The 14,887-nt window shown below is 34.8% G+C and overlaps 4 protein-coding genes across 4 annotated transcripts; 3 read left to right on the top strand and 1 right to left on the bottom strand.

The window, feature by feature from the left end:
- The first annotated feature begins 903 nt into the window (after positions 1-903).
- Positions 904-2,965, top strand: LOC124823724 (berberine bridge enzyme-like D-2). Its single transcript, XM_047296013.2, has one exon. It carries the CDS (start codon positions 1,117-1,119, stop codon positions 2,755-2,757), a length of 1,641 nt encoding a protein of 546 aa, XP_047151969.1. The 5' UTR covers positions 904-1,116; the 3' UTR covers positions 2,758-2,965.
- Positions 2,966-3,645: 680 nt separating this feature from the next.
- On the top strand, positions 3,646-4,745 carry LOC124823728 (uncharacterized). The gene is made up of 2 exons (XM_047296019.2): positions 3,646-3,986; positions 4,347-4,745. The coding sequence occupies exons 1-2, from the start codon at positions 3,772-3,774 to the stop codon at positions 4,549-4,551; spliced, it is 420 nt and encodes a 139-aa protein (XP_047151975.1). The 5' UTR covers positions 3,646-3,771; the 3' UTR covers positions 4,552-4,745.
- Positions 4,746-4,883: 138 nt separating this feature from the next.
- LOC124823727 (pfkB-like carbohydrate kinase family protein) lies at positions 4,884-7,259 on the top strand. Its single transcript, XM_047296018.2, has 5 exons — positions 4,884-5,504; positions 5,650-6,060; positions 6,464-6,598; positions 6,788-6,904; positions 6,977-7,259. The coding sequence occupies exons 1-5, from the start codon at positions 5,322-5,324 to the stop codon at positions 7,112-7,114; spliced, it is 984 nt and encodes a 327-aa protein (XP_047151974.1). The 5' UTR covers positions 4,884-5,321; the 3' UTR covers positions 7,115-7,259.
- Positions 7,260-8,423: 1,164 nt separating this feature from the next.
- Positions 8,424-14,671, bottom strand: LOC124823722 (CLP protease regulatory subunit CLPX3, mitochondrial-like). Its single transcript, XM_047296010.2, has 14 exons — positions 14,176-14,671; positions 13,986-14,083; positions 13,786-13,865; positions 13,415-13,465; positions 12,786-12,860; positions 12,623-12,700; positions 11,724-11,780; positions 11,234-11,304; positions 11,021-11,120; positions 10,683-10,787; positions 9,905-9,967; positions 9,113-9,235; positions 8,855-9,007; positions 8,424-8,720 (listed from the first exon to the last, which is right to left on the bottom strand). Exons 1-14 carry the CDS (start codon positions 14,562-14,564, stop codon positions 8,646-8,648), a joined length of 1,518 nt encoding a protein of 505 aa, XP_047151966.2. The 5' UTR covers positions 14,565-14,671; the 3' UTR covers positions 8,424-8,645.
- Between the last annotated feature and the right edge of the window lie 216 nt (positions 14,672-14,887).

Raw genomic sequence — 14,887 nt, 5'->3', positions numbered from 1 at the left:
ATACTCTGATCCTTTCTTCTGCAGGAATATACTATCAGATGTCTTTGTTATCTTTACTTTTTGGTCCCACAGTAATAGTGAACTTTCAGCTTATGATCTCATTTTTACTACTCTAGCCCCTACCCGCTATACCAGTCGTAAGGGATTTTATATATGTCTACTACATGAACTCAAATTCATCTTTCTTGTTTGAAAAAGATATCTCACCATTTTAGTGCCATGTTTTGGGTAATAACAAGGCCTAATCCAGTATTTGTAGCAAGCGGGTTTTTCTATAAAGATGCCAATGAGATGTAAATAATACACCCGTAACATTAGCGTGTGGATAATATCCACAGTTTCAAACCACACAATTTGTCGCCTACTAGCCCCACCTTTGAATATTGTCTCTTGGATTTTGACTTCGTGTCAAGATCATGTACTGTCCAGAAACCAGTTAAAGTATGGCATGAAGAAAATTATGATATTTGCACTTCTGTATCATTATTCCAACTGTGTATTTTGGAAGACAAAATGTATAATTTGTATGTACAGGGTTTCAACAAATAGCATGAGTATACTGATAGAAACTCAATCCGTGGATTGTCACGGGCTTTTTTAACAAGAGCTAAAAATAACACTGATATGAGTTGACATTAACATTATTTAAAACCAATTGGATAAAAGCAAACAACATAGCAGGCCATGGAAACTTATGTTCTTTACTCAGCCGGCAAACTCTTTATGTCACCTAGTTATTCATTCTCGTGTGTAGCTACTCTCTCACGTAACCCACTCTTACACTTCAACTTTGTTAACCAGATGTTCCTAGTATTTTTTTATGTTATTCTGTTCTTTTTTGTTTTGTCTGCTTTCAATGAGTGAATGATTCTATATCAGTGTTCAAGTTCACTCGGCCCTGCTGGACCCCTCCAGAAAAAGAGTCCACTCTGCCACTTCCAAATTCCATAATTAAACTATGGCCGGCCACAACATATGCATGGTTGCTACGTTTCTCCACCCTTTTGTCTTAAACTATATATCATTAGTCATTCTCCAATGACAATAAACTCAAACTAGTTCTTCACCAATTACAGATCACCTTGCTTTTAGTTCTACAATTCAGAAGCTTAAGCCATGTTCTACCACCTTAAAACAGTATGCCTCATATGTTTTCTTTTACTATCCTTTCAAGTTTCACTGCGGTCATGTGTTTCACTCCCAAACTTGGCTTCTTGCTTGCTTAATCACAACATCAAAAACTTTACCACGCTCCCTTATAAAGAACACGACCAGTCCTCTTCCTATAATTACTTCAAAATTCTTAATTTTTCCATCCAAAACCTTCGGTTCGCAGAACCCGTGATTCCCAAGCCAATGGCCATTGTATTGCCGGAGAGTTTGGAGCAGCTGCAGAAAAGTGTAGGATGCAGTAGAGAGAGTTCTATGGAAATCAGAGTAAGATGTGGCGGACACAGCTATGAAGGGACTTCGTATGTGGCTGATGAAGGCACTCCTTTTGTGATCATTGACATGATGAATTTGAACCATGTTTGGGTGGACATGGAGACAGAAACAGCATGGGTTGAAGGTGGTGCAACGTTGGGAGAGACTTATTATGCAATCTCTGAAGCAAGCAACGAGCATGGATTCTCAGCTGGGTCATGTCCAACTGTTGGCGTCGGAGGACACATTGGAGGTGGTGGTTTTGGGATGCTGTCTAGAAAATATGGACTTGCAGCGGACAACGTGGTGGATGCCCTACTTGTCGATGCTGATCAAAATTTGTTGGACCGTGAAACCATGGGAGAAGATGTGTTCTGGGCTATTAGAGGAGGAGGAGGTGGTCTTTGGGGGATCATCTATGCCTGGAAAATCCAGTTGCTGAAAGTGCCACAGGTTGTAACCAGTTTCACCGTATCAAGAACAGGCACAAAAAGTGATGTTGCCAATCTGGTGCACAAATGGCAATATGTGGCACCAAACTTGGAAGATGACTACTATCTGTCATGCTTTGTTGGAGCTGGTTTGCCACAAGCTAAAACCAAAGGGTTATCAGTAACACTCAATGGTTTCTATCTTGGTCCTAGAAGCAGTGCTGTATCCATTCTAAACGAGACTTTTCCGGAGTTGGGTGTTACAGAAGAAGAATGCATAGAAATGAGTTGGATTGAGTCTACTGTTTTCTTCTCTGGCCTAAGTGATGGAGCTTCGGTGTCTGACTTGAAGAACAGGTATCTGCAAGAAAAAGAATATTTCAAGGCGAAATCAGATTATGTAAGAAAGCACGTTCCTCTTGTGGGGATAGAAACTGCACTGGACATCCTTGAAAAGGAACCAAAGGGATATGTTATTCTGGATGCTTATGGTGGAAAGATGCATATTATAAGCAATGATGCAATTGCTTTTCCCCACAGAAGAGGAAATCTGTTTACAATACAGTACCTGATATATTGGAAAGAAGGTGAGAATGAGAAAAGCAGTGATTATGTAGATTGGATAAGAGGATTCTATGATGCTATGACTCCCTTTGTTTCATGGGGTCCAAGAGCTGCATATATTAATTACATGGACTTTGACCTTGGAGTGAGGAAGAGGATAAGTAATTATGGTAATGTGAAAGATGGTGTGGAAAGTGCAAGAGATTGGGGTGAAAAGTACTTCTTGAGTAACTACGACAGATTGGTGAGAGCAAAGACCATGATTGATCCTAACAACGTTTTCACCAATGAACAGGGCATTCCTCCTATGTCGTCAAAGCACAGAGCAAACAAATGATGCCATATTTGTAAATCATGTCACTCTGATGCATACAGTGTGCTTCAGAATCTATGGTCGTAACCAATTCATGAATATGAAATTGTCCTTTTCTTTTACCAATGTATTCCTACTACGAGTGTTTATTACAGTCTCCACAAAAAAGTACGAGATAATGACAACACAGAAAACAATACAACAAAGTTTGATAGAAACCAAAATTAATTAATTGTCACTTAACGTTTTTATTTTTTTTTTATAATTTTTTGTGCTTTAATTTGAATAATACCTTTTTTTGCATTTTATTTCCTAGAAGATTATTATTATTTATTTCGTTTCATTATGAAAATAGTGTATACTTAATTTTATTTTTATGATTTGTTATGCTTTGATTCATATAATATATTTTTTTCATTTTAATTCCTGCAATAAAAAAATTATTCTTAGTACCATAATAATCTTAAATCAATTTGTAAATATTTTAGGAATTTTGTTCATATAATAATTAAAGTTAAAACGCTTGAATTTGCGATTTACACGAGTAATATGACATTTATATAAAACTCTGGGAGAAAACATGAGCGCTAGGGAAATTTTCCAAACATATTATTCATTGAAAATTATAAAACTATAAACGAAGTTGATTAATTTTAGTATCTATATAATTTTATAAATTTTAATTAAAGACAGAAGGTTAGTTTAAAAAAATTTACTTAATATTAGTAGTTTGTCTTTTTCCAACACAATACGGAAGAACAAAAGTCATTCTTTTAAATTAAAATGGTATTTTTGAGGTACAAATATATACACGAATATTTCTTTTATAAAAGTGAAATATAAACGTAATGATATATTACAACTAAATAATGAAATTTTTGTTAGTTTCCTTCTTGACTTTTGGACTGTCTAGAAAGTGAAGAAGATGAAAAATGAGTGAACTAAAACAACAGAGAAATTCATAGAAATTGTGAAGAAACTAATTGTGAAACAAGGTAGAGAGATCAAAAGGGTATTACCACAAAACAAGGCAGCTAAATGGCATCATCATTTGTGGGTACTTTATTTCCCAACAACTTCACACAAACCAAACATTCAGCTGTTCCTCTAAGTAGAGGAGTTTCAACAAGGAGGAGAGTGCACTTAACAGTAGCAGAGAGCATGACAACTGTCATAGAGAAACTGGGCATCAAGATTGAGAGAAACCCTCCTGAATCCAAGCTCTCTCAATTGGGTGTTAGGAAATGGCCCAAGTAATGCTTCTTTTCTTTAATTTCTTTTTCCCATTTTATTTCAGTTATAGCAGTGGTGATTTGTTGTTCCTTTTGTTTTTCTTATGAGGTTTGGATTAAGATTTTATGTTTCATTTCTTGATGAATGAATCATGCTATGTGCCAAGGTTTTCATGGGATTGAAGTTGATTTTGTTGTCTGTATTATGAACGACTGAAGAAATCGTAGGAAACACCTTTATGAGGTTCTTATGTACCTGTTGCCTTGATTACCAGATTAGGTGGATCTGAAAGGCTGCAAGAAGCTATCTTTTTAGTTTACAATTTTCATGATATTTGATCTGTCTCTGATTTGGTGTGAAACACATTTGATGTATAACAGATGGGGATGCCCTCCAAGCAAATTCCCATGGACATATGAAGCCAAAGAGACTTGCTATCTTCTGGAAGGAAAAGTGAAGGTCTTTCCCAGTGGGTCAAATGAATCAGTTGAAATTGCTGCTGGTGACTTGGTTGTGTTTCCCAAAGGGATGAGTTGCACTTGGGATGTGTCTGTTGGTGTGGACAAGCACTATAAATTTGAATAAATCCAACAAAGGGTGCCCATCATGAATAAGAAACAGGAATTTCATGATTTGGTGATGTAGTTGGATTAATGAGAACTTTGAATTGGTATTTAGCTTTGAAGATGTTATTCTTTTTTTCTGTTTTTCTCATGCTTTTTCTCCAGTTCACTTAGTAACACAGCGTTAACAATGGAATGGGTTGGATTAAAGTTCTAGTAATATCTCAATCAGCTTTCTCCACAGAAGCAATATTTGACATTTAATGATTGTTTAAAGAGAGGGTATGCTTCCTTTGAGACCTCCAAAATAGCATTCCCTATATGAATGGGTGGAATCTGAAACTGTGAACCAGAATTTAAGGAACAAGGGCTACTTCAGTAGTTTGTGTGGTGGCTTTTATTGTTCCTCTTCAAAAGCATTCATTCTCGGATCAAGCTTTGTGTTCTCTCATTTCTTGATAAAAGTGAGGGATAAGGTGCCTGAAAATTCGCTTAAAATTTCAACTATAGAGTTTATTATTAAAATAAAACAATAGATGTTTGGAATTTAACCGTAGTATTATATATGCTCAGTCAATTAAAAATGATCACAGATGTAACTATTATAATAATTATAATAGTCTATACTTGGATAAATCTAAACAAGTAAAAAGGAAACAAAAAATATTGCACTATCACTCCTAAACCTGCGATGAACATAAATATGGCACCAGCTGTGGCATTGTTAAGGTTTGGCCCTGAAACTGTTTTGTAAAACAAAATCACAAACATCAACGAGAGAAAGAAGAGGAGATGTCAGACTCAGCAGATCCATTAGTGATATCATTCGGTGAGATGCTCATCGACTTTGTTCCTGACACATCTGGTGTCTCCTTGGCTGAGTCTCCTGCTTTTATCAAAGCCCCTGGAGGTGCTCCTGCTAATGTAGCTTGTGCCGTAGCCAAACTTGGTGGCAATGCTGCTTTCATTGGCAAGGTTCTTGATTTTTACAAACATTCATTTCCCATCTAGCATAGAAATTATTCATTATCAAGGTTTTTTAAATCAAGGTGGTGTCACAGTTTTTGTCACGTTTCATAATATTGCATATAAATACAGCTTGATGATTGCAATGTGACAGGTGGGAGATGATGAGTTTGGAAAGATGCTTGTTGATATTTTGAGGAAAAACAAAGTCAACACTGATGGCATTTGCTTTGATACGGAGGCAAGAACTGCTTTGGCATTTGTGACATTGAGGAAGGATGGAGAGAGGGAGTTCATGTTTTACAGAAATCCCAGTGCAGATATGTTGCTGGCGGAGTCAGAATTGAATATGGGTTTGATCAAGAAGGCTAAGGTATTTCATTATGGATCCATTAGTCTGATATCAGAGCCATGCAGATCAGCACACTTGGCTGCAATGAAAGTTGCTAGAGAAAGTGGTGCTTTGCTCTCTTATGATCCAAATGTGAGGCTTCCTTTGTGGCCTTCTAAGGAGGCTGCTAGGTCTGGAATCAAGAGCATATGGTTTGATGCCGACTTCATCAAGGTACAACTTTTTAAAGTTTTTGAGTATAATATGTTTTTAGTTCTTAAATTTTGATTCAATTAAAATTTGATATTATCTGAAAGTTTGATAGATTTTGATTTTCAAACATAAAAATGAATGGATATAGTCTTTTTACTTAGTTACAAGTTACATTTTCTTAAGTATTAAATGTGTTTCCTAGTTGATATTAAAGTAGAATTGTGTCAAAAATAATGATTATATTTATTATTTTTAAGTTTGGAGACAAAATATATCAAAACTTTTAGATAAGAACGAATTTCAATTTCGTGTCAAAATCTAATAACTAAAAATATATTTAACTTAGTATTATTATATTTTCTAAAAGCCTAGAACTTAATATAAGTGAATGATTGAAGAAATGGAATGCTGACTATGGATGTAGGTGAGTGATGACGAAGTTAAATTCCTAACAGAAGGTGATCCTGAGAAGGAGGATGTTGTGATGTCCCTGTGGCACGACAAATTGAAATTGCTTCTAGTCACAGATGGAGAGAAGGGTTGCAGATATTTCACCAAGGTACCGTCCAATATACACCCATGATTTGAAAACAGTTTTTTTGGCAAAATTGATAAAGCATTTGATGATTAGTATTGGTTAGTTACATTTTTGCAGTTAAAGATTTGAACTTATGTTTGTGATCCCACATTCAAGAAGGATTTATGCAGTTAGATGTGGGGAATATACTGATATATTGTTTGACTGTAGAACTTCAAAGGAAGAGTAAATGGATTTTCAGTGAAGGCAATTGACACAACTGGTGCTGGTGATTCTTTTGTGGGTGCACTTCTCACAAGTGTGGCCAGGGACACTTCCATATTTGAGGTATCTCTCTCACTAACACTATAGAATGTTATGTTCTCATTGCCTGACACCATTTTTGTTTTGTTGAATCAGAATGAACAAAAATTGAGAGAGGCTTTGACGTTTTCGAATGCTTGTGGAGCAATTTGTACAACAGCGAAGGGTGCAATTCCTGCACTTCCAACCGTAGCAGAGGCTTCCAAATTTATTTCCAACTCTAAACCTTCATAGACTCTCTTCCACATTTGCTAGTCCACAGAACCAGCCATTCATTTTCATGTCAGAGTTTCGTCTTATTTATATAGCTTTGATATTTCATACCCAATCACTTCAAATTCTTGTTTCTGTTTATGAATAATAACAGATATGCTTTTCATTCTCTGCGTTCTATAAGCTAATTTTATGAAATCTGAGACTGGCGTACGATTTCATTTATACTAACAAGTATTTATATATATGTAGTTTCATCATAAAAATAATCAAAGATCTCTGAAAATCAACGGGTACAAATAGTAATATTACATTCTCATGGCTTTTTGATGAAATCTGACTCAGCTCATCACTGCTGCAATGAATGAAAAGATGATGAATCTGAATAAAATACTCTATTAGAAGGAAGTTCACAAGGCAGTTGGACAAGCAACGAACAGAGAAAATAAATGATAGAGAAATCTATTCCCTATCATTCTTTTTCGGTCACTGTCAGCCTTTAGCTTATGTTAAAATTATATTACGATCATAAAAAAATAGTAAAATCTCTTTCATTTATCAACATAACTTATCATGCTTCTTTGAGGATACATTTATTCTTAAGCTCTTCTTTCTTCTCTTACTTCCACTCAACCTTATATTTCTTCTCTTTTCGTACCTCTCCCTCTCATCAGTTATATTAAACAAAGCGTTAAAGCCACTTATAATCAATGGCTTATTTTTCCTTCTATGCATATTGAACACTTGTAGCATCATATATATGGCCTATATGGGTCTAACATGAGAAAGTTAATATACATAATCGAATAAGTTATCAACTGAAATGTGTAATGCAAATATCAACAAAGGATTAAAATACATTTTACATCGTTGTTACGGAACATATATGATTCTCAATGTCATCCAATTAGAAAACATGTTAAGCTTCTGATGTAAAGTAAGTGATATAAAATCACCTGATATTTACTTGCTACAATCGATTTGTATGATATCCTGATCAAATCGCTTATAGAAATGACTGCACCTTTCATAATCAATCCATTTACCCGTTTGATTACTTTTCCACATTTGTATCAAGAAGTCAAGTTTTCATGTGATTAATCAATTATTCAACTTTCGTAAAAAATAATGAGTTTTGGGGGGCAAAGAAATCATACAATGTAACCAGCTGGGTGTTCAGTTATAGATTCTCTGATAATTGAGAACCGTGTTTTCTAACATTTTTTTTTTCAGTATGTTTTTCTATTTAGAAGAAATTTATGTGAGTATAGTGAGTTTCGTTTCCAAGTCAGCAAGACGTATAGATTTAAACCAATAAAATATTATCAGATGAAAAAATAGACTCAATAGATTTTCATCAAAATACTTTGAAACTTTGGATGGCGTGCTGCCTAAATTAGCAAGCTATCATTTTTCTATATCCTTCCTATTCAATGTACTTAAAACAGGAGCTACAGCGTTATACAAAGGATAATTACAGCAAATTATGAATATAATTTTTACAGATAAAAATGACAATAATAATTTATACAACTTTGTGGTAAATATAATATTACATGCCCATAGCTCTTGATGAAATCTCTGATTCCCCCTCTTGTAAGTCTGGTTCCGCTACGTCATGATTAACCTGCAATACATGAAGAATTTAGGTCAAAATCACCTACCACATTCTCATAGCTTATCAGTGCTGCAGATGAGTGAAAACATCTTCATGAAAAAATAAAAGCATTAACAGACGTTCGTTCAGATGCAATATCATACCACTGAACTCTCCATCTTAGCTAGGTACCGATCTAAAGCACCCTCTCCACAGAGAATTTTTCCTCCACAGCCAAGGAAATTTACCGATCCTACCGACTCCTCGTCAACAACAACCGCATCAATCATTTCATTTCCTGCTTTAACATCTGGAATCTGGTGCAAGCAAGCATTCAATGTATTAGTCAAAGATCAGAGAGACCAATCTTAGATACTTGAAGACAGAACTCTATTTTTCAAAAATAAAAGACACATTGATACCTCAAACATAGCTTCCGTTAAAATGATTTCCAGTAGAGCTCTTAAACCCCTGGCACCAGTATTTTTGGCCATTGCTTTCTTTGAAATCAATCTAAGAGCTTTCTCTGTGAAGTGTAGCTTTACCTGAAGTTTAGGGATAAAGTTTCAGCCAAAATTACCTCTAACTGCTCACACTTCCCATTACTCGATTGCACACTCATAACAAGTATAATAGAAACTCAATACAACTCAAATTGGTGAAAGGGTAGAAGAGAGTTGCTTAAATGATTCTGAAACAAGCTGATCAGGTTTGACCTAGCAGATAACAACACCAAATGGTAGACCATAAAAAAGCTAAATCACTCAAGGGGGTTTAAAGAAGACTTCTAGTCTGTTCTTACATAGAATGGTAAAAAGTATCACCAGCCAGCAACTCAAGAAAGTTACAGTGAACCGTAGCCAACATAGGGGAAGAAAAATGTGAAAAAAAAAATAAGGAAAGCAAGAATATAGCTTTAGGTGGCAAGTGCCATGGTAAAAACCATGTAGTAATTATATAGTTTGAAAGAATATATATATTATGAATTATTATTAGATTAGGTCAACCATAGGCAACTAGGCAATTTCCCTTCAACTCAACCAGGTTAATGTTTGAATAATTTGGTTGTTTAAATACCCGAATTTAGTTGGTTGGGATGATCCAAATATAACAATAACTACTTGAGTTTTTACACCACATACACTCAAACAAAGTAACTCTCACAACAACAACAAAATATGTATTTGAGAGAGTGAATAAGGAGAACTTCTTACGTCATTCATGTCAAATAATTTCTTGTACTGCTTAGCAAGAGCATTTTTTGGTTCTGTGAGGACCTGCAAAATGAACATTTCAGTAGTTGTCTGACCAGATATCCGTGCAAAAGAAATTTATTCTAAACTAAAATACGCTGGTCTGTTTTAACTTACAATTAAATATTCCACAAGACAAAAAGTTAGAATTTTAAACTAGCATACACTTATGCAAGCAGCATATCCAGAGAAACATCAGATTTCTCAATGCCAACCACAAACTTCTTTTTATTCAATTAAAAATATAGATGATAAATTATACATCCACTGGAAAGAATCTCTTTTGCTTCTTCTGTACACATGGAGATATCTTAACAAATGTTACCCTTAAGTTACAAATCCATTCTGGACTGCTGTATCCTTATCCTAATTTTCTGTTCCTTTTGTGACACATAAACTAACATGAACCAAGAGCTTAGCCATACAGTCATTCCTTATATTACATAGTAAATCCAAAAGCAATGGCCATAATAACTTCTAGCTTTTCTAAGAAAACATATAATATAAAAAGAATCCTTATACAATAGGAGATATTCAAAGAATTTTAATGCCTCTAGAAGGCTTTAAAAGATCATAAGGTTTCTCAGCCTTGATATATGTGTGCACCCGTGCCAACAATGAGTGAGAAAATAGAATGATCATAATAACACAACAAGCAGAGTTAGATTTTGGTGCACTAAATTGCTAGTGAAAGCAGGAAAAGCTACAATAACTAAGATTTGAGCAATGCTTATAATACCTGCATGAGTTGGTCTTCAGTTAGAGCTGATAAGCTAACTAAGATTGGAAACCGTCCTATAAACTCTGGGATGAGACCATATGCAATAAGATCAGAACTTTCCACCTGAAATTACTGATGCCACTTTTAAATGCATTTCGAAGGTTGTTGGCTACAACAATATTATTCTCAAACTTCTGTATTTTTCTCTATGCTGTAGAAGTATGGAAAGTGCACAGCAGAATAGCTAATTCACATGATTTATTTTAGCTTGAATTAATCAAAGTCTCTGCCTAACTAGTTTTACAGAAAGGTGAAAGAAAAAAATACTCATTCCGATAACCATAATCAATTCTCACCGACTCAAGTAAAGATGATGTTACTGCAGCATGTGTAACCCCACTAGCTCTCATATTGGCACGGATTGGTGCCCCAAAACCAATTGAAGAATCTTGCCGTCTGCTCTTTTTCACAAATCAAAATTAGATGAGAAGTCTAATAAAATCAAGACAGGCATAAAACATCTATGAACAAACATTCTTTATAGACATACAAAAAATAGAAAAAATTACCTCTCTGAAATGGTTTTTTCAAGATCAATAAATGCTCCACCACATATGAAGAGAATGTTCTTTGTGTCAATCTATACATCACAAAAAAGTAGTGGACAGTTATTCAAATTAATGACTAAATGATTTGAGAACCGATTGTTGAACCTAACTAACATTGACAAAATTTTGACGAATACTTGCTAAGGGGATGAAAGAGTTCCTAAAGAACTAATCCATCTTATATTTTCATCCTCCTCATATCCAACCACCTATGGCCTCAGATGTATCTAGCATTAATGCTCTCGTGTTAATTATGTGATGGTAAGGTCTTTAAAAATGATAATTCTAAACATAAATGCAGTTCCCCCAAAATATAAATGCTTAATTCTGAATTGTTCAGGTTCAAAGGCAGCGCCAAAATAATACCAGGCAAGAAATTTCACAAATCATATCATATCACAGAACAAACAAGAAACAAATGACAGATGTTAAACTTTCCAAGACAAGATACCTGTATGTTATCACCCCGTGGATGCTTCCTTGCTCCTTTCTCAGGGACGTTTACTATCTAGACAATAAGAAAGCATTCCAAGTTCAGGATACTATCTATTAGAATGGTACCAACGATCCCACAACTAATTATTTTTTTCAGAAACATTTTATACAACAATTGATGGATTTCTAAGAAATGACATTGACAATGTTGCAAGAAACAGACAGGTGACAATACAACAATTTTATCACTAACAGACACTGAGTACAAAAGAAATTAACTTCAATAATATTTAGGGTATTCAAGAGACCATGTTCCCTCCTGGTCTCCGTTTTCTGAAAGTATAATCATTTATTAAAATGACAAACAGATCCCTCTCTCAACCTCTCTTATTTATAGATAATATCCATTACGTTATATTCTCTTGTTGCCCTTTTACACTCAATATTTAGTATCATTACAACATTGTTGATCTTAAATCTCTGCAGTACAAGTTTCCCTTAATAAAAAAAGTCAGCATCCTCTAAATGAATAGTCCCCTCTAAATGAATAGTCCCCATAAACAGTACTTTGAATCTAAAAACTAAGTTCTCAACAAGCAAAAAGAATATACATTTTTTGGTTATATATTGGAAAATACCACTAATGCATCAGTGATATGCTAAAAAAACCTTGCATATATGAAGGAATAAAAGATAAAAATGGAATTACAGAGATAACCTAAGCAAGGAAATTACTTATCATTTTGAAAAACTTAGGCACAAAATATAAAAGATACTACCTTCTTATGGCCAACACTTAAGGGTTATAATTAAATAGGAGACAAATACAGACAATTCAATGAGTTCGCTTAGCACTTAATTTACAAAGAAGTAAACCAATTACCAACAACTACGTTTTGGAATTATTTTACTTACAGTTCCTTCCAGCATTTTTAATAATGCCTGCTGAACACCCTCACCAGAAACATCTCGGCTAATATTCAAGCTTTCAGCCTGTAATATATAATATAACATTTAAAAATTTAAAGCTATAGTGGAAGGCCATTTATGAACTTAGCCATTAAAATTAGAAAAGAACCTTCTTAGTTATCTTGTCCACTTCATCAATGTAAACAATCCCTTGTTGAGCTGCTTGAACATTGAACTCTGCTGCCTATACGGGAAAAACCAAACTCATAATGAAGAAATGGCAAGTAGAACTAGAAACAACACAAGATATCTTCTGAAAATCCTTAAATTATAAGTATAGTTTAATAACAAAAGTACTCGAACAATCACATAGATTGAAACAAAAGCAAATGTAATACAAACATAGCAGTAATTATAACTGAAGAAATGCATGATTAATGCGTCTGTATAGCAACACACAAAGACCATGGACAATCCTTTGCTACAATTGATGAGGAGCTTAAGTCAAACTATCATTAGCTTCCTGATGTCTACACAAGAATTATCTGCTAGAAACAAAGAGACACCAAACCTTGGGAACATTGGCACACAAACCAGCCCAGAAAAAAATATGGGAAGCAAGGTAAAGCTTTTCAACAAACGCGGAAAGAGTGTGATTTATGCTTGTAAATGCTATGTAAATTTAGGACAGAAGGTGGAGATGTTTAAAGAACAAAAAAAAACATGTTCATTTCACTTTGTTCAAAGAATTGATAATTTGCTCAAACAACATCAACTTATACAGAACAAATTACCTACCGCAAGTAGTTTATACAATATTGACTCAACGTCTTCTCCAACATAACCAGCCTGCAAATTAGAAAAATTCCCCTTTCAGATCAGTACCGCCAAAATTTTTGTCCAAGGACAAAGAAACCACCATCAGTAAACCATGGAAGCAAATCAGAAGTAGACAATATACTAAATAATACTATCTGAATATCCACATTCTAGAAGAAAAACTTGTAATTCCAATTAGCATAACATCTTATCACTCAATAACCTCACTACCTCGAAAAATCACATATCAGGCACAAAAATCTGTATACATTATTATCGTTTAACTCAATCCTGCTCAACTATTACTCAACCAAACTCTAACACGACCTCGTCAAAGAATACATACTTGCCTGCGTTAGTGTAGTTGCATCAGCAATGACAAAGGGAACATTCACAAAACGAGCCAGTGTTTTCGCAAGTAATGTCTTCCCTATTTGATGGAAATTAGATTAGCATAGCATAAATAAAGTAACTTCGAAAGCTAGCAAGAAAAGCACAAACAACATGATGCATTAACAATTCTCAGTGAATAAATAAAAATATCATATACCTGAACCAGTTGGACCCATCAAGAGAACATTACTCTTTTCCAGCTCCACATTATCGTCATCATCCAATCCTTCGGAGATTCCCGCATCTTCCCCTGACCTAGTGATAAACCCAACATTCAGTCATAGAACACAAACAATTACCGCAACGAAAGAATAAACTGCGATAGCGAAAGAATAAAAGAAACAAACCCGTTAAATATTCTCTTGTAGTGATTATAAACCGCTACAGAGAGCACCTTCTTGGCCCTGTGTTGCCCAATAACAAATTTATCGAGACCCTTGCAGATTTCCTTGGGAGTCGGAAAATCCCTACCCAAATTGGAGCCTCCGATCCACCCAGTGTTCTCTTGGCGGGGCCCAGCGGCGGCCCGAACAAAATTAACACTGAAAGGAGTTTGCGAAGGCACGGCAGCGTCCTGATGCCAATCCTGCGGTGGCTCCCCATTGCTGCTACTGTACAATCTGAGAATCCTCGGCCGTAAAGGCCCAGTACTGGTGCTGTGCCTAGAAGAGAAAAAACTGGGCAAGAAACTGAGATGCAGCTTCTTCTTGTTCCATGCAGAGAATATTCGAGACATAGAGAACCTTCTTGCTTGGGTTCAGATTAAAATTAACGGAGATTCCCTCGGTTCAAGAAAATAGGATAAGAATCCCAGCTTCGGTATCCTTTCTCTTATTAATTGCATTTATCTACGCGTTCACTCTTTTAATATAATAATAATAACGAAAGAAAACGGCATATAATAACATATTTCATCTGTTTTTTTTTTCTTTTAACTGTCAGATTTTCAAAATATGCTGTTTTTATACTTTAAGTTTATGCTAATTTTTTTAGTTATAATTTAAAATATTAAATTTATTTCCTTTACATGTTTATGATAAAATTGAAAATTACAAAATT

This window comes from Vigna umbellata, chromosome 8 (assembly GCF_029865625.1).
Source record: "Vigna umbellata cultivar VRB3 chromosome 8, Vumbellata_1.0, whole genome shotgun sequence".
NCBI lineage: Eukaryota > Viridiplantae > Streptophyta > Magnoliopsida > Fabales > Fabaceae > Vigna > Vigna umbellata.
This window is presented reverse-complemented; position numbering and strand designations above follow the sequence as displayed.